Raw genomic sequence first — 19,787 nt, 5'->3', positions numbered from 1 at the left:
CCGGGGTAGGCATCTTTGATCTTTCGCTAGGCTGTTATACCGCCGCAGAACCAGAATATTCTGTTTGACGTACGGTGCGGAAAGTGTAATTCGATGCCGTGCGAAATAGGCAACTCTTTTTTTGTATTTCGGGGGATATTAGCCGTATCAAATGTCAACGATATAAGAAGTTTTTCTAATATCTCCCGCGCTGTGCAGGAATTTGCTTATGTGAATTTGCGAATCAGAAATCGAACTCCCGACTCTTTACTACCCCCCTCTCCCATTCGCTTGCGATCTTCTCGGTACCAATGAATGATATAGGCCTATTCGTCATTTCAGCCACATACAAATCCTTTCAACTCGATGGAAAAGTCTTAACGTTAATACGGTCCGTTAACGTGGTACGCGATGCTTCAAGTTAGGAATCGGTTTAACTTATGGTGAGGATTGTGGTTTCGGCGTCACTTTTCATAGTGTTGCATGCTGAACCCGTTATTACACCACAAATGTGACACTGTCACTGCCATAGATTGGTTATAGGTCAAGAATTCGGATATACAATACTCGATCACAGCCTCCTATCAATGTTCGGAAGCCAAAAATCGCCGAAACCTCGAACTATCGCGATTCCTTCCTATTTCTGGTCTTCCGTCTGATATATTGAAATGAATGTTAATCGTCTTCGATCAGGAAAGGAAGGGAACACATGCGAGCTGACGTGCATGACATCAAACTACATGTTTTACAATGTTTTCGGAGTGCTGCACGACGGCACAAGATGTGGCGCACAGAGAAAAGGAATATGTGTTAAAGGCGAATGTGTGGTGAGTATATAAAGCCTATATGGCCGGAAAAATATTTGAGATACACACAAGCACGACCAACAAATCGCTAATCACAGAATGTTTTGTTCTAATCATGCAAAATCCAGAAATCGTCAAGTTAATTTTTCACTTCTATTGCGGTCATGTCCCTCAATACTCAATGACGTCATTACTTCGAAATCAAAGCACACATTATTTAGCCGGTATTTACGACAGTTGTCGAGCATATCCTGTGTTGATACAATACAAGACAATACAAGAAGATGCCACTAATTAGCTCGGTGCTTTTAGCATTTACTAACCTGGGGAGCGCTTGCGCTAATCCGCAAGCCTTTGAGGAACCCAATTTTTGCTCTGAGTCATAAATACAAAATTCTACGACAATACACATCTAACTACTCATCTAATACAACACTGAAGATTATACTGGTTGTATAGTATATTCATATTGAAATTAAAACGAATACTTTCGGTGGCAGTTATACTAGTTTCAGACGATTACCCCAGCCCAGTATCAGTCGAAAATATTCGGGTTCATTCCAATATGAATATACTATTCAATTGTATGCTGAAGCTCCATACCGCCAAGAAGCTCTTCGATTACACTGGTTCATAAAATGAGCCGTGCAACAGACCGTTAAAAGAACAAAGCCAGTAAAACATAATTTTGACACAAAACGAAAACATTAATGAATATTTGATGCAAATAAGTGGGACGTCTGCTGGTCCCTTTCAGATACCAGTTCAGAAATGCGAGGCTTTACTTCGAAAAGTGCAGCCATCGCATTGTTCGATCGAAACGAAGTAGCGTTATACCAATAAGCTTAATTGCAAATGATCTTATGTAATAGCTATTCGAGATGAAGATTGGCATTTTTGAATGACGGGGTTTCGATTTGGAACCCCTACCTTACCTGTGTACGCCGCTGCACACAACGTATCACCACAGCAAGCACGTTTCGACTATACTGATCGGTCCTAATTGCCGGCAACATCATAAATCATATACTATCGTGGCCTACTAAGGTCATGGTACTATATAGTTGCGTGTGTGTCTGGACCTCCACAGAACACCCGAGACTGGCTCATGGGACCCCTAATGTTTCACGGAATATCGATGAAGAACCTATTAACTAAATGAACACTGGTCCGAGCTTGATAATACTTGACGACGATGTGGCATACAGCATTCGCCTACCGACACATGCCACTTCAGTTTCATTGCTTATCAAGTTTTATGTAATCTTCTGTCACTTTTAATTCAGTGTGCATACTTCTTAATTACATGTTCTTTTTTTTACATATGCAAGCAGTGGGTGTGCGATTAAAAGACTCCAAAGTCGCTTTGACTCCTTCCAGTTATTTATTGTATGCACTCTTGTTGTGTTTTAAAATAATGAAATTATTGTTATCTTGGGACCATAGAACTTTATCGCCGTGGGTATTGTGATGTGTCGTTCTAGCGCATCAGATAACTTACACTGAATTTAGTTCCGTCCCAAGTCTAATACCGGTGATTGCTTCAACACGACCTCTTTTTATCAGAAAATCGGATGTGACGGGGTATTGAGTTCTAACGCCACCGAAGACGCCTGCGGAGTCTGCGGCGGCAACAACAGTACGTGCAGGAAATTCGAAAGCGTCATCAGCAGATTACCGGCCGGAGGTAAACGGAATCTCGTCTTTAACGGAATCGGCGTAGTCAGATTTAGAAGCATCCAATCTCACGAGGCCGTGTTACGTAGTGAAATAGATATTATCGGGATCGCGCCTGTTATGCTTATGGTCTGCTACGTAACGGATTATCTGATATGCATTGCACAGTGTACGCACCTAGGGCTGGTCACAACGATTCGAGTGATTGAATCTGAGTAGAGCATCAATTATAAGTGGAGTGTTGAAAGTAGCTTTTTTAGACTAACAAAAAATATACGTATTGCTTTGGATTACGTGTAACTGGCAATATTTTCCTCGTGGGACCGCAAAGGAGATGCATACTTGGAGCTGTAAAGTCTCTTTTACTATTTCGTTTCTTAACTCTGAATCGAATCACCCAGGTACACAATTTTGTTCAACCCTACACATATAGCATGGCATGTGGGGGTAGGCAACAGATCCGTATGTATTTCAATCAACATCTGGATGAACAGTGGACACGTTGCCTGTGTCCTCCTCGATGGCAGATGATAGTTATCCTGACAATGAGTGTTTGACATTTTTCATGCCTAGTTTTTCAGACTTTCTATGTAGGGTTGTGTTTAAAACAAACTTGTTTAAAACAAGTCCCTTGTTTAAAAAATATTTTTCTTGTTTTTTTTTCTACGCCGTGGCGCCACGCATATTCAAATGTGACGTCATAATGTATTGATATTCACAATTGAAAATATCGGGTAAATATAGATCCTTTGACGAAATAGGATTCAACCCCTGTCATAAACGGACCAAAAATATCTTTAACCACGACTACATCGTCATGCAGCATTTTTACGGTCGGCGGTCATCATCATCAAAACATTCATTCCGTACCAATGATCTATATCTACTTACTATAGCTATTGAACTGACTATTTCGAGGGTTTCAACCATCCCATATCGTATTCGTCGGCTGTGTCGGGTGGTAATTGTCATCCGTAGGCTCATACAACCTGTTTTTTGACAGTATTTTCACAATTACAGCATAATTATACAACTTTTAAAAAAACTTTTTTTAAAGTCATTTGTTTAAAACTCTGTTTTAAACAACCATTTGTTTTAAATGCAACCCTAGTTCTATCCCATCCCATTCCAATTCTCGGTAATTGTGTAATTGCTATTCGAGGATTGATGGTTGATGGTTTCGATATCTTTAACGTACCATGGTCATTTACACCGGGCTTTTTACGTTTGTTTTGTCAGTGCTTGCACAGTTCACTTTCACTGCAGGCAAACCCTTCGTACACGTAGAAGTAATGTGTTACGTTATTTTATCGCAGATATCACAGTGGGTTACAAGTTAATTGCTACTGTTCCCATCGGTGCTACTCATATTCGAGCAAAGGATTATAACGAAAATTTCTTAGGTAAGTGTTCGTACTTTCCGGTGTGGCTTGTATAGCTAAGAACTATTACTGGCAGATATTGTTCGAGCGGAAGTTACGTGAAGGCACAGTCTTTTTGCGTCATGGAATCATGAAACTGACAGTAATTTTGGGGGATGTCCTCAATCGGCGGGATGTTAAGTCATAGAGAATGCTACGTATAGTGCGGTTTGGGACATGCATATTTGTATAAGGCGTGGCCAGCGCCGGCGCAGGACTACAGGTGCTGGTATTGCAATTTAGGAGTCACTTAACTGACAAAATGAAACCAAAAGTGACACCTAAGCAAAAGCGAAAGACATTTTTCGTGGGTTCAGGTATATAATTATCGATTGTCGGACGCCGGTGCACCCCAAACCTACTTCAAGGATAGCACCCGGACAAAAGTAGATTCTCTGCCAATGTATCAACGATTTTATGTCCTGTTATTTCCCATGGAAGCTTTTGAAATTGCAAGATTCGACTGATACGAAGTAATCCATATTGATTGCGATGTCGAACTTTTATATTAAAAAATCATGGTTCAGACGCTATATTGTGGATATGACGATCAAACTAAATCACAGCTAACTTGTCTGCAAAAAGTGTATAGTATAACTATGTGCGAAGTACAGCCCTAAAACAAAACCACACGATATAGTAATGCAAAAATTAAGTGAATATCCCTCGAGTGGTTGGAAACGGTGGAAGTATAGAGGCCTATTTCGTCTTTGGGTGAGCTTCCCTCCGACTATGACTCAGGTGTATCAACGGATCGCGGATTAGGTCGCCGACAAACCTCAGATAATCAGGTTTCGTGGGTCGTGTCACGCTCGGCACGGCAGAATACATACTGCGATACCATCCTATACCTGAACAACCTATGTTAAGACCACCGGCCGCGACATTTCCCAAATTGAATTTATCATTGTGTATTTGACTTCGATTAACCACCAATGTCAGGTAGACTGTTTACTTGAATCGTGTAAGCGTGATTCGCAAGCCATCCGTCATCTGCCTTTATCGCTAACGGCTCTATCTCAGATCTCATTTTCTATAAATACGTATCCGTTTCATCATAATAAAGCGGTCCCGTATAAATTTCATCCAAGTATCTACATCCGATGATTTTGCTGTATCAACATCCGCGCGTGTGCGGTTCCTGTACTCGCAGTAAATTATGATAATGTATCAACTGATTTAACCCGTCTCTTCGGTTTCATGCACATTGTGCACTTGTGTAGTCGTGTGACAGGATGACCTCTGCTGAATGTCTTGAATTGAGTAGCGATGAAAATATATGCGGGGAAACAGACTGGAAAGGTCACATTTTTAACCTTCGCAAGAGCCTTTAAGTCCCTAATTCATCCCTTAACGTCGTTAACATATTGAATTTGTTATTTTGCTACCAGCATCTTGATACGGTGTCTACGACCTGGTAGAAGAATCACAAATTGTATATGTTAAGACGTTAAGGGTAAGCGCACACCTTGATAAATATTATTGTTGTTTGTAATGTATAGTGTCAGAGGGTAGCTGTAAGCAACCATGCAGTTTTCCTGTCATTGGATTTGCCGGACACTCTTTTTCATGCTCTGGGCGCTGTGCATGTGAAAGCATTGCGCGTGGGTCCTCGTCATGCAAAATGATATATCAATATATTATTGAAATATATAATTTTTGCGGCTGTGCCACTGTATAGGAGCATCTTGTAATAGCATATGTGCCTATTGCTTACGTTATGTTTGTTTAATTTTAATGAGATATCACCATGGCCCAGGCCTTCCTTTCTCAATCAGCTGCCACTATAACTGAGTGCACTACATCTGAGTGCCGTTGTCATGCTGAGTGCGTTTTTCTTGAATTTTCCTGAACTTATTTGCGTCCGTGGCACACAAGACCTTAACAGGTGATGAGTGAGAATGCTTATTCATTGAACTGGCTGTCCCAGCTGATTACAACCTACTGCAAAAAGAATCAGAAAAACACTCCAAATACGCAGAGCTCAAAATGGAATGTGAGAAAATGTGGCGATGCAAAATAAACATTGTACCGATAGTCATTGGCGCTACAGGAGTCGTGAGAAAAAAACTCATGAGACATATCCAACAAATTCCGGGTAACGTTCGATTCGACATGATCCAAAAGATCACATTATTGGGCACTGTACACATTCTTCGGAAGGCCTTGAATGCACCACTGGACTAAAATTACACTTGTGAATCACAGCATAATTTCTGTAATTCCGATTCTTCATCTTCAATCATCTCTACCTCTGCTCTGTAACCCTTGTCAATTCTTCATCTGCTGCAATTCTGTAATCTGACTTCTCCGTGTATTGCATAGGAATAACAATTTGAATGTATTACTGAAATTTTAAAAATTTACTCCAATCTCGCCATTTTCCTTTGGGGGCAGGTTGCTCCCCGGATTATGTGTGTATCTACCAGTTTTACTGTGAATAAAGAATATAATAATAGCACTATAACTAAATTTGTGTCTTGAGCATTCACTCTCATGGTCCCTTTGAATTACGCTATTGCATGTTTGGTTTCATGGCTCGCTCTCTCTCTCTCTCTTTCTCTCTATTGAATTCAGCGCACGTTTAAACCAGGAAGTTTCGTAGAAGTAGCTCTGTTTTTGTTATTGCGCTGAACCGTTCATTTCAACGGATACTGCATACAGGGGAAGTGAACTTGCAACATTAGACCTCTAACTTTGAACGACTTCTATAATAGTTCAAACTCCAAGTTTTAAAACTCATGACATTCAAATACGAGTGCGTGTTACCAGTACACAGGTAGTTACCATTCGTGATTGACTCGGCATCAAACGACAGATTGCCTATTTCAACATTGTCGCCATAAATCATGGCATCTGTTTATCAAGGAGCGGCGTATGTGAAAGGAATGTGGCTGCGTTGAAATACGTATCGCACTTGTGTAAATCACATTTCGGTGGCGAGGCTGCGACCTGCGTACGGTAACGCCATATTTCTGTACGTGCCAAACAACAGCTCGAGCCTGAGAAAGCCGTGGCTTTTCATCGATGATAAATTGCATTTGTCTTCAAAACATATTTCGTGTGCGTGCGCGATTGGATTCGCACAATAATAAATCCCGTCTAGCACTCCTACAGGCTAGGCCGACTGCTGAAAAATAAATTTGTTGACATTGCGACGCTGTATCAATCTCAACAAATAGGCTTACCGCATGCCAGCTTATGTGCACGATCGGCCTGTCAAGTTGTATAATCGTGTTGGACTATAAATAGGCGTTGTCATGGGGTTGGCGTTCTTAATCGGCGTGACTCCCAGATGCTTAGTCACGCTTTTGAGCGTATCTTGTACTGAATGTGTATTGTGTATGCCTCGCTATTTGATGGCAGTGGATGTGGTCACTTGGTCAATAAAGGAACACGCTTGTTTCCTAGGCATTTCTAATGCAGGTTGTCACACAATATATTAACCGTTCTGTAGCTGTGGCGATCTTCGTATTGTACGCACTGTCACGGTCGCTGTTAATCAGTCACTCAGTTATTACTCGTATTTTTTCTAGTATAGTAAGTTCCCCGGATCGTGGCACTATATTGCAGTGTTTGGATGACTCGAGTCCGCTTTTCGACTGCCTTGGCTTGTTCCGGATCACTGAATTGATTCTGACTCATCACATGAGAAATATGAAATGACTCTAGACTTGGTTATCATCAATCGTTGAATATTCTACTTCGCCAATCTTTCTGAACCTCTCAGCCACTCCGAAAAATGAATAAGTCACCAATACTAATTCATTTTTACTTAAATCTATTTGCATTTACGTTTTCGAGACAGCTTGGGCTGCATGTCCTTAACAGATATAATTACGTATGATGATCATTCTGACTGCAGGTAAATAATATCACTATATCTAGGGTTGCATTTAAAACAAAAATCAATCTAAAACAAACATTTTCAAAACAAGGCCCTTGTTTAAAACATGTTTTATTGTTGTTGTCTTTTCAACTATGATGTCACGAATCTTCAATTGTGACATCACAATCGATTGACATAGACAATGGGATATATAGGGTAATTATGACTCCTTTGACGAAAAGGGCTTTCGACCACTGTCCCAAAAGACCAAAATTATGTTTAAACGGGACTACATCGTTATGTAGCATTTTATGGTCTGCGGTCATTATCATCAGAACACCCATTCCGTACCAATGATCTATATATCTGCTTGCTATAACTGTTGAACCGACGACGATTTCGAGGGTTGCAGCCACTCCACAACGTATTCGTAATATATTGGGTGTAAATCGTCCGTGGGTTCGTACTACATCTTTTTCAACAATATTTACACAACTATGCCTTGATTATATAACGTTTGAAAAAAAACTTAGGCATTTGTTTAAAACACCGTTTAAAACATGTTTTAAACAAAGTGTTTTAAAACACCGTCTGTTTTAAATGCAACCCTAACTATATCCATGCATAAATTTATTCAATTAGTAGGCTCGTGTGAAACTATATAGCTGAGACTCCCCAAGGTCGTAAATCTGTATATCACATGATATGTCTGAATCCATCATGGGTTGTCTGTGATATTGCCAATGGCATTTACGAGCATCAATGAAGGAAGATAATTTTGGAATAACGCTCAACATTGATATTCCTTTATCTATACACTTGAGGTTGGTATCATACTGTCTATCGCTTTCATACTGCGTGTCAATCTCTAAACCTCGCATTCATTGAATTATCATAAACTCCAGTAGTCTATTTAGCTTGGAGTATACTCTATAAGCACTGAACAGCATTCTCAGCAACTTAAATAACCTGTCACTCGTAACGTCTTGGTAGTTGAACAGAACAGCTTCTTGGAGGTACAGAACTTCAATATACAATTGAATAGTATATTCATATTGAAATGAACTCGAATATTTTCGGCTGACACTCGTCAGGGGTAAAATGTGGGTAAAATGAATTCTCTACTAGTTGCTGACGATTACCCCTGACGAGTGTCAGCCGAAAATATTCGGGTTCATTTCAATATGAATATACTATTCAATTGTCTTGGTAGTTATAAAATGGCATGCTTAGTGAGTTGACAAGACTGACGCCGCTTCCCTTCCGTGTATATGCATTACATAAGCACTTTGCATCCACACATCGTGTCGAGCGACTATAGGACTTTACAGAAAATATTTGGTGACATGAAATCGTATCGAAATCGGAAGAATTCGGAAGATTCGAATTGACTCGCGTCACTGAAAATTTGCGCGACTTGTCTTGAAAAATTTTGAAATGATTGTAGACTCGAGTCAAAATTCGCATTGAGTTGCAAGTCAGAGGTATGACTTGATCGCAGCAGAGTTATTGATATTTGTCATTTATATTTGGTAGTTGATATGCGCCCCGCGCCCATTAAACTCAATGATCCGCTTTTATGTGATCTGCTGTATATCAGGTAATACTCAATACGTACTCACAGTCTGTTTTAACCAACTTTGACGGCCGCTAGCTGACAGTGATGGAATATGTTTGACGATATTTTAATAATAATTTACTTCTACTTAGAGTTCGTTAAATTTTAAGCTGTTGTTTTTGGAAGCGCTACATACCCTACAATGACGCCTCACGCACACCTGTGCGCTTTTCCTATAGTTTTCGTAGTCGGTTCAAAGCCACTTATAAATAATCACCAGAATTTAGTAAGTAAATACTGAACGAGTTCCATGGATGAGAGAATGGCAAATTGATAGTTTGTTAAACGTGCCATCGGATGAAAAACACAACGGATATGTGTTAGCGTAGTGCCGCAAAACCGTGTTGTAATAATCTCCCTCGAAGCTTTGTTGATCTTCCCTCCTGCTATACTCACTTAACCAGCAATAGCAAACTTCAAGTATACCCCTGTAATCATCCACCTTAGCAGAAAGAGTAGGTATGGAACATCTTGAGTTGAGTTCTGGGTGTTTACAGACCTTTCTGGACCAACTCAATCCAATATCCTATATGCTTGTTTCCGGTGAGTTGTGTGTTATGCAGACCAAAAGTTAGTGTTTGCTGTCCTGCTGAAATGATGGCAACGCTGTTGAAGGTGTGGCTTAAATTGGTAGAACGCAACCAATCGTACTACGGCCGCTGCGCTTTGTAATCCGGCCATCGATTGCTATGTACCCCAAACTTCTTTACTGTTATACTCAGAGGTGGTCAGTAACGAAGTACTTCTACTTTTTCGAAGTACTCAAGTAGTTTTCCTCTACTTCTGATACTTACTCAAGTAGATCTGATTTTCGCTACTTCTACTTCGTAATTTTATGTGATCTACTTACTTACTTTTCGCTATTTTCAGTTTGTCAAGTAGAAGTAGTTTAATCCTTTAATCAGGAAGATAGCCTGAGGAATTTCGGGGCTGTTTTCACGGAGTATCAACATTTCATTTTCATAAAAGTTGAGTAAACCCAAAAATTTTAGTCGCGCTTCGCGCTCAGTGGATACGGAATAGCCAGTATGATTTCACGAAAGTATCGGTGAATATAAATTTGTTAGCGGGTTGGCGTGGCACCGTTCACACCGCATTGTCACCCTTTGCCCATATGGAATATTTCACCACAGTATATATGGCTCATCATAAGGTTTGAAACTGATATTTCGCAATCTAACATTTACTTCTCATATCGTAATCTAGCAGTCCATGGCGTGTCCTAATTTGGAAAGTGAACTCAGACTTTTTTCAATTTTAGAGCTGTGCTAGCATACCACCTTTTGAAACTTTCTGTCTTTAGACATGAAATACATATTCCGCTTTTATAAGTACTATTTAGATTTCCTTTTCAATTCCCAGTATCATATACTTTGAGCTCTAATCAATATCAGTTCTTTTGTCTCGATAACATACATGTTGAAGTATAAAAGCAAGTGTAGTAATGCCTTTAATTTCCGGGAATAAAGCTACACAATATGGCATTTTCACGATCCACCATATTTTTATTCACATTTACTAATCGCGCAAAGTATTCATACCGTATCCTATACAACTTCTCCTTATTGCTCTTCGACTACACCACGGGCCTTATAATATGGGGGAGGGCGCCATACCATGATATTTTCTAAAACGGGTTGTTCGATTAAACAGAGGATTAGTATCGCATTTCCATATCAATAGGCTACTATCATTTTGATCCCATGATGCGGACTAATGCTTATGCTCTCGAAAATTGAATACCTCCTGGTATACATCAATATGAATTAAGCTCGGCACCTTTTGCATTGCTCAATTTGCACCTTTTGACAATCCATGTGAACGAATTACGATCGTTTTCACAACTACTTACTTACTTGAGTAGATTTAAAGTCAGTAAATTCTACTTCTACTTCAAGTAGTTTTAGGTTGCTTATGGAAGAAGTACTTCTACTCGTACTTGAGTAGATTTTTTCGTCGCTACTTCTACTTCTACTGGAGTAGCTTTCTTGACTACTTTGACCACCTCTGCATACTCATATCGCTCATTGCCATCTGATGCGGTGTGTCAGTGAGGTTGAAAAAAACGGTTTTCTAACATTAGCTCGAGACCTAGGCTAACTGAGTTGCCGCGGGCCTCGATTTGCTTTAAAAAATGGTCCGTAACGTATACTATTTATATAATTACAGTTCTTCAGTATTTAAAAGCAACAATACCCAAAGAAGTACTTGAGTTTACGACCGTTAACCTACCGTTTTCGTAATAAATGACTGCATTGCGATGGGCCGTACAAGGCATTGTTTTACATTTCAGCTTTGATGGAAGTTGCCGGCTCATCCGAGGAGTATATTTTGAACGGAAACTGGGTGGTGGAGTGGACTAGACAGTTCCAAGCCGCTGGAAGTATCGGAACGTACGAACGCAACAAAGCCGAAGACGACGAAACTCTGCACATTATCGGGCCTACGGAAAAGGAACTGAAAATTATGGTATGTCATTTTGCCTGCATCAAACACCATTACTGCCGGCAAAGTGTAGGGTTTCTATCCGGCTTATGTTTGCGAACGTAACTGTATTGTGAAAGTGATTTGATTTGCTGCATAATAAATCATCAATTGATCGCAATTCGAGCACGGAATCCTTAATCATTCTGGATTTTCATGCGATTTATAAAGTAGCCACCTGAGGGCTTGTATTTTCATCCATTCATCCAACCAGTCCTTGATCTGATACGCATTATGCAACGTATCATTTGCGGCACTTCATCACGACTATCTTTCGCGTATGCTTGCACTACCTACTCAAATACTTATGATTACTTCCGATTCTACTTGACAGTTTTCAAGTTTTTCTGCCAAACCTAGGCCCAATACTTACTTTATACTTACTTGGAAATCGATATTTGTAATTGAGTGGAAACTAGGACGTTTCTTTAATTCAGCTACCAACCATGACTATTTTGACCAACTCTGCTACTGTATTTCGAGCGGTTATACTTGTGGCTTCTGTAGATAACTTTGATGCGTCCTGGGTAGGCGCATCTTACATGTACACGTGTCGATTCTGACGGACTACAACGCCAGGTGAATATAGGACCCGTATAAGTTACTGCATGTGTGATCAAAGTTAGTCAGATCCCCATCTAGAAACATTCCAATCCAATTACTTGATAAGATTTCTCCGCCTCGAGTAAACATGCGACGTAACGAAACCACCTCGCATGACGTCAAGTGAGGGTAATTATGCAATTATCGTCCGGAAGGGGATTATATATCCATCGATTTAGCGTTGGCAAGCTCCCGCAACAGCGCAGGTTGCCGATTAAACCCGGGGGACATGTTTTGTCCGGGTACACACTGTAAAAAATAAAGGTGTCCATAGACATGTTTACACCTGGTACCTCTTAATACATGTCCGTCATGTAAAACCATACGACAGGTTTAGTTCCACCTGTTGCCTAACATGTTTCTGCCCGTCATGTAATCTCGAAAACACGTCTGACCTGAGACTTCAATTGACCTTTCACCTTGGACCGACTGGCACAAAATCTGTAGCCAGGATATGAATTAAAACAAGCAATTCAGTGTTGGATCAAATGATGGTATATTGAGAACAAATGCATCAAAACAAGAAAAATTCTGAAATGGCGAGAGTTTCGGATAATACGTAATGAAATAAGAATTACTATAACGGCTAAAAATATTGACATGTCATGGCGCAATTAATTTACTACTAACAGCCACAGTATAAGTCGAAGAGTACCGAACGTTAAGAAGTTTTGGAACTTATGCAATGAAAGAAGAGTTATATACAACAATGGCTAAAAATATTGAGCCGTCATCAATGAATTAATTTACTACAAAAAGCCACAGTGTGAGCCGCAGAGTGCCTAACATTAAGAAGTTTTGGAACTTATGCAATGAATGAAAAATTCTTACAACAACGGCTAAAAATATTGGCCCCTCATAAATTAATTAATTTACTACAAAAAGCCACATTGTAAGCCCCAGAGAGCCTAACGTTAAGAAGTTTTGGAATTTATACAATGAAAGAAGAATTGTTACAACAACAGCTAAAAATATTGACCCGTCATCAATGAATTAATTTACTACAAAAAGCCACAGTGTAAGCCGCCTAGTACCTAATGTTTTGAAGTTTTGGACATATGTAATGAAACCAGAATTATAATAACGGCTAAAATCATTGACCCGTCCTCAATAAATTAATCAAATTAAATTACAATGAACAGCCACAGTCAGCCACACCTAAAGTTAGAAAGTTTCGAAACGTATGTAATGAAACAAGAATTAATATACCGGCTTGAAACATTGACCGGTCCTCGATTAATTAAGTTATTACAAATTGTCACAGTTAAAGGCGCCGAGTACCTAATGCAATGACACAAGAATTATAACGGCTAAAAATATTGACCTGTCCTTGGTGAATTATTCAAATTAATTTACTACGAACAGCCAAAGTCTACCTAACGTTCGGAAGTTTCGAAGGAGAGTTCGTGACGAATGACCATGAATTAGAGGCTGATGGAGCGAACTTGATGTTGAACAGCCAGTATATTGCCAGTATTATGGCCATAGCATGATGGAAGCTTCTGACCCCTTTGATAACTTTGCCATAGAAGAGAACTTTCCATTCATTCAGGATCGTATTGTACTTGATCGTCGGATATAATTCTTTGGCTCCTGATAAATCAAAATGATATTAGCTTAGTACTATCGATGTGGTCTGAGATTAAGAATTGAGTTGAGTATGAGGCCTAATAATAGGGTTACCATGCGTCCTCTTTCAATAGGATTTGTCCTCTTTCTTGACTTTTTTAAAAGTGTCCTCGGAGGACGCCCTTTTGTCCTCTTTTTTGAGATTTTGTCCTCTTTTTTGAAAATTTAGGTCACATTTAGAGCGAAATGCGAGTGATATGCCGTAAATTAGCACAGAAGTGACTCTATTGCGGGTATTTCGGAGTGAAAAACGGTGATTGGAGCTCTGAGCGAAAAGTTGACCTTTTTTAAAAATTTCCAGTCAACCGGTCACAAAGTGGGCAAAATTCACCGATTTTTTAGAATTCTTCTCCGGTTTTGCAAGTCTCAAATTTCTGAAAAAGTGTCCTCTTTTTAGATTTCCAAAATATGGTAAGCCTACCTAATAAGTCATTACTGCGCGAGTCGGGGTCATGCAAAGAGGTAAGAAAACGATCGTACGTGATGGTGCTTTCAAGGATATCGAGCGAGCATAATGGTACCCAGAGTGGAATGATTTTAGCATCAGTCGTAACACTGCAACTTTCTAAGTGAAATAGGAGGGGCCAATATTGGTTTCACATCATCTTCTTTGATTGGACGCCATATACTACTGACAATTTCACCATAGTGTCCTACAGTAGCATGGACACGGGAAAATCTCGTTACTCACTGATATTGGATTACATCATTCTTTCGATTTACAGTGACCTTTCGAGATACCAATTTTTATCAAATACAGTGTTAATACAGCAATACAGTGTTAATAGTGCCATAAATTGCCTTTTTTGTATGATGTGAATGATGTAGCCTGATGGCAGTGAGCCATGCGATTTGCTTGTGTCCACAACACAGTGACATAATGCTTACACATACACCAAACAACTTACTTTGTCAACAAACAGGAAGCTGCCATAGTTGTCATTGAAGAATTGAAGATCGTTGGGATCCCGACCATCCACCCCAGTTTTTGACGACCTGAACGAGAAGTGTCAGATATCAACTCAATGTATGTTTTGACGCGACTGCGACGTCGTAAAGTAAATCAGCGACTTTGAAGCCTTGCGCGGGCCCCTCTAATGTTGATAGAGATTTTCAGTCATCAGACAGGAGGTAACACGGTTGGGCAAGGGTGAAAACATGACATATATTACTACGCAGCAAATTCGATGACAATTATGTTACGACAACCAAGTGTGCAGTCATGTCCTGCAAGGAGTTGCAGGTCGCCTTTGTATACCTCTGGGCTCATTTGACAAGGATTATTCCAAGCTTGGACATATGAATATCAAGGTTGCAGCGAGGCTGCGTACATCGCGTTGTGCAAAGGTTTCACTGCTGACAATATTTCTGCGAGTACTAATAAATATTATAATCAATTTCTAGAATCGCCTTGCAGCCCGAGGGTTGGTCGCCCTTATATCTAAGGAAGAAATGTCTACGTCTGGAAGTATGTGCGATTAAAAAATTCAAGAAAACTAAATCTGCCCAAAAAGAACAATGTATGTTAATTTAAAAAGTATTTTTAGGTCACCGACGAGTTTTATACATTTTGAAAACTGACTTCACTTTTTGCTAACCCATGGTAATAATTAGGGCCATTCAAAGCCATATTTTGTTCTATGCATCAGCAAGTCGTGAAATCAATTTCAACACAAAACCGTATCCCTTTGAGCTATATTAAAGCTATGAAGTCACATTTTCCTGATTAGGTCATAAAGCTCAAAATTTACATTAAGAAGCGATTGGACAAAAACGAGGTTTAACAAATAATGGAGCTGCAAATACAAGACATTTCACCAGCGCTTTATGCACCCCTGCAGAAGTGACATCAGCGTCTGTGGAGCTCTCACTTTCCTTACCAAAGTCATTTTACGTCCGAATCGTAACTTCAAAGACTTTAACATTTCACACTACTACTGTACTGCAACAGTGATTTAGAATAAAAAATGGACGTGTATAACTGTTGTTGCATAGGTTTTACTCTTTAGTTCCGTCAGTGCCGATATTTGCATGTAAAAATACACCATTTTCACATAAATTCATATTTTCCAAAAAATAAAGTCATATTATTGATTTTCTAAGGTCATATAAAAATGGCCCTAGTTATAATATATGTGTCATTTGTTGTGTCATGAAAAATGATTGCGCATGCCACAAATGCCGAGGGATTGTGCCGTCAGTGACTTGATCATAACACTGCTTTATACCTACGGTACCCAATGCGCATCGATCAAGATCGGGTAAATCTCCAGCAGACTGTGTTGACATCCCATTCAGAATGGCCTCGCGACGCGATTCGAATGTTCTTTTCATCCTATCCAGAATCGTTTCCTTGTGAGGTATTCTCCACTTGCCTCTTATTGCGTTTTGATGTATCTCGATGCTGCGCTCGTCGTCTGTGGAGAGTATACATGTTGACTCTGTAGGACAAAATAGATCCTAATCAAAACATGACCGTTTATCGGTGCAAGGTGCTACTTCTTGCCAATGTTCCTTCTAAGCTGCTCGCATGCGCACAGACACGAGAAAAATTAGACGTAACATTGTCTGTTGGCGTTATCAGTATCATATCAAAATATTCATATTGAAGATATCTAGATCAAGAAAGCAAGATACTAAAATGCTCACATTGGATGTTGTGACTCGAGAATTCTTGCAGCGTTGACTGGATTTTTCCACAAGCTGCTGAGATTTCCGTTTGCCGCAGCGTCCATGCTTCTGCTATTCCAAGTTTAAGACGAGAACTTCTTTTTCATGGTGTCTTCTCCATTCCCTCAACTTGTTGTAGAGCTTGTCTTTCCATGATCCCTGCAATGTGGCATAGTTGAAGAAAGGTTTGGATTAAGTTTGGACAAACTTCTGAGATGTGTGTCACCAACATTGAAAAATTGGAATGTAATGCCGCCCCTGCTGTATGATATTACACATTGATAATAATCGTCAATAATTGGTGCATGCATTGCATACGTTGTAGGACTAGCCTATTGCATGAACGTGGTAAGGGGATGTCATTATCAGTGACTTCATCCCAACACTGCTTTATACCTGCCCAATGCGCATCGATCAACATCGGCTAAATCTCGAACAGACTTTGTGTTGATATCCCATTCAAAATGGCCTCATGACACGATTCAAATGTTCTTTTCATCCTAACCTGAATCTTCTCTTGTCACGCAGTCTTTTCGTCCACTTGACACTTATTGCTTTTTGCTGTACCTCGATGCTGCGCTCGTCTTCTGGAGAATATACCGATGCAGGTTGACTCTGTAATAAATATCTTCATTAAAGCCCAGCAAATTATCAGCTTGCCGGTAATAGCGAGTCAATTTATTGCAGAAAGAGCAAAAGTTTTTTTAGGCCTAACTATTTCGTAAGAACAGACAGTTCCGACCAGAAATGAAGATAAGCAGTAGCCTAAAATTCTAAGGTAATGGGGGAAAACAGGCAATTTACATATATACGAGATCACAATTTCATCAAAATTAAGATTTTTAGGGTTAAAAATGTCAAAATTGACAGAATATCAGATTTTATCGGTCAAAATCTTCGGTTTTTAGATAAAAATAAAATCACCCTAGGAGAACATCACATATTCGTTGAAGAAGTTCATATCAACATATTCCAACATATTCTATTCGGGAAACAAAAAAGTACTAACCTATGGTAGATTAGTAATCTATATAGACCAGGAATGGCCAACCTTTTCGGCTGAAGAGCCACATGCAATTGACGAACGAGTTCGCGGTCCACTAGCCACGCCAAGCAGATGAAATTTTCGAAATTTATAAATAAACAAGGTCAATAATATTATTACTCGAGTATTGCGGGTCTATTGTATACCGCCCGCTAGACTCAGTTTGCAAGGACACGACTATTTGGCGTCTGGCCACATCGATATCGCGATTTCACCATTGACGATCTTTATGCGAGCGCAAACGCGAAAAGACTTTCTTCCGTAATTGCGAATACAGTTAGACTCGATAGGATAAAATAGGCGTTTTTTTCGTTTTCAGATTGAGTCTAACTATATTAGCGATTACGAGACAAAGTGTCGTTCAACATATGCGACCTTCCGTTTGCACTGGCAGTCGACTATGAAACCTAGGCACGAAATGATTGACGCATGTTGCGGTCGCAGCTTTCAATATCGATATGTCCATGCGCCGAATAGCCCAGTCCTCGCAAACTTAGCCCAGCGATATACAGCAGGCCCGCAATATAATCAAGTGACAATATTATTGACCAATGAACTTCAAAATCGTGCGAAAATTAAACACGCAAAGCGTGAAAAAAAAATTTTACTGCTATTTTACTTTATTGTAATGTACGACGACTTACTGAAAAGGTGACTGGACCCTGGATCTGCCAATGCGTTGGAACTGATATTTTAGTCATCAAGATCCCAAGTGTCGCAGCAAGAATTGTAATTTTTTGCTGGCATTGCAAGTTCACAATCTGAGCAATTCATTTTCGATAATATAATAGGAAATTAGCTCACGGGTCACGCAAAACCCTCTCGCTGGCCATATTTGGCCCACGGGTTGGTCACCCCTGATATAGACAGGCCAATGCGATCATTTCAGAGCCGGAGCAGCAGCTAGAGCAGGAGCAGTTTAAATTTGCGGCTGCTCTAAAGCCCTGCATAACACGGCGTGATTTTGGCTAAAAATCTATATTCGTTTCTATTACAGATATCGAACAAGACAAGATAATTTTAGTACAGTATGATTACCATGATCATCGCTTTATGATGATAATTCTGTTGACATGCATAGAATATAATTACTCACTTCCATCGTCAAACCAGTCATATTGTCCCAGATCTTTGGCAGACAATTCATAGAAATCGCCGTTCAATTCAAGCGACTTGTCGTAATATTCCGTAGTGAATTTTCTGTCCTAGATGGTACTACGAACTGCACATCTCACAACATCATAAATCTCAGATAGGTGATCAACTGTGATCACCTTTCTAATATTACCATGGATGATCAGCATTTTCATATTTAATAGCACAAGAGTAATAAATCGCTAACCAGTCTGATGAATCTGAAAAATAGAACGTCATGTTCAAAATTACGCAATTTTAATTACCGGAACTTTTCTCTATCGGCATGTAGTTCACTATTAAACTTCGAAACATATTCTATGATGCAGTCTAATGTAGCGATCTCACCATCAATGTTCCCTCTAAGCTGCGCACATGCACAAATGCGCAGTGCTAACACGGTCTCTGCGCACAAAAAATCCGATATGATGACCTTATTTTTAGTCTTTACGCACTGTTGTCCAAGGGTCTGCGCAGTGAGTTCGTGAGTGTGCGCAGACTCGTCAAAAATTAGAGGGAACATTGCTCACCATACTGTAATTTACCAATACAGTATACCGGTAAATTATGGAGTCTCTGGTAAAATATTTCACCAGGTTGTAAAACACAAAGGAAACCGGTTTCTGTCATAGCCTCACAGGAATAATAGTGTAAATATCGCCCAAAGCCTGACTTGAGGATACCACAAATGTGACAGTGCCCGTCAAAATCTTCATAGAAAAATATTTTACCATCTTGATCCTGATTGACAACATGAATTCTTTTTTGCCGTATTTGTCACATAATTTTACAGAGCAAACTTGTCCCTCCATATCTTGCATTCGACAAAATGCAACATATTGGCATGGTATACACATCCTCCTAATATATCAACTGGCTCAACTTTCTTAGT

The 19,787-nt window shown here is 39.7% G+C and overlaps 1 protein-coding gene and 1 long non-coding RNA gene across 2 annotated transcripts in view; one reads left to right on the top strand and one right to left on the bottom strand.

Moving 5' to 3' along the window:
* LOC145448145 (ADAMTS-like protein 5) overlaps positions 1–19,787 on the top strand; it is a 48,713-nt gene that overhangs the window by 19,866 nt on the left and 9,060 nt on the right. The window contains exons 5-8 of the mRNA XM_080326473.1: positions 673–806; positions 2,352–2,472; positions 3,779–3,865; positions 11,624–11,799. Coding sequence (XP_080182599.1) covers positions 673–806; positions 2,352–2,472; positions 3,779–3,865; positions 11,624–11,799 — 518 coding nt within the window. The remainder of the gene's footprint in view (positions 1–672; positions 807–2,351; positions 2,473–3,778; positions 3,866–11,623; positions 11,800–19,787) is intronic.
* LOC145448152 (uncharacterized) lies at positions 12,890–16,859 on the bottom strand. Its single transcript, XR_013917820.1, has 4 exons — positions 16,696–16,859; positions 16,275–16,487; positions 14,955–15,042; positions 12,890–14,010 (listed from the first exon to the last, which is right to left on the bottom strand). It is a non-coding gene; the product is annotated as an uncharacterized LOC145448152 (long non-coding RNA).

Source organism: Botryllus schlosseri, chromosome 10, assembly GCF_051294905.1.
Source record: "Botryllus schlosseri isolate E-star chromosome 10, Bs_hap1, whole genome shotgun sequence".
NCBI lineage: Eukaryota > Metazoa > Chordata > Ascidiacea > Stolidobranchia > Styelidae > Botryllus > Botryllus schlosseri.
Note: the sequence above shows the minus strand (reverse complement) of the source record. Positions and strands in the feature narration are given on the sequence as shown.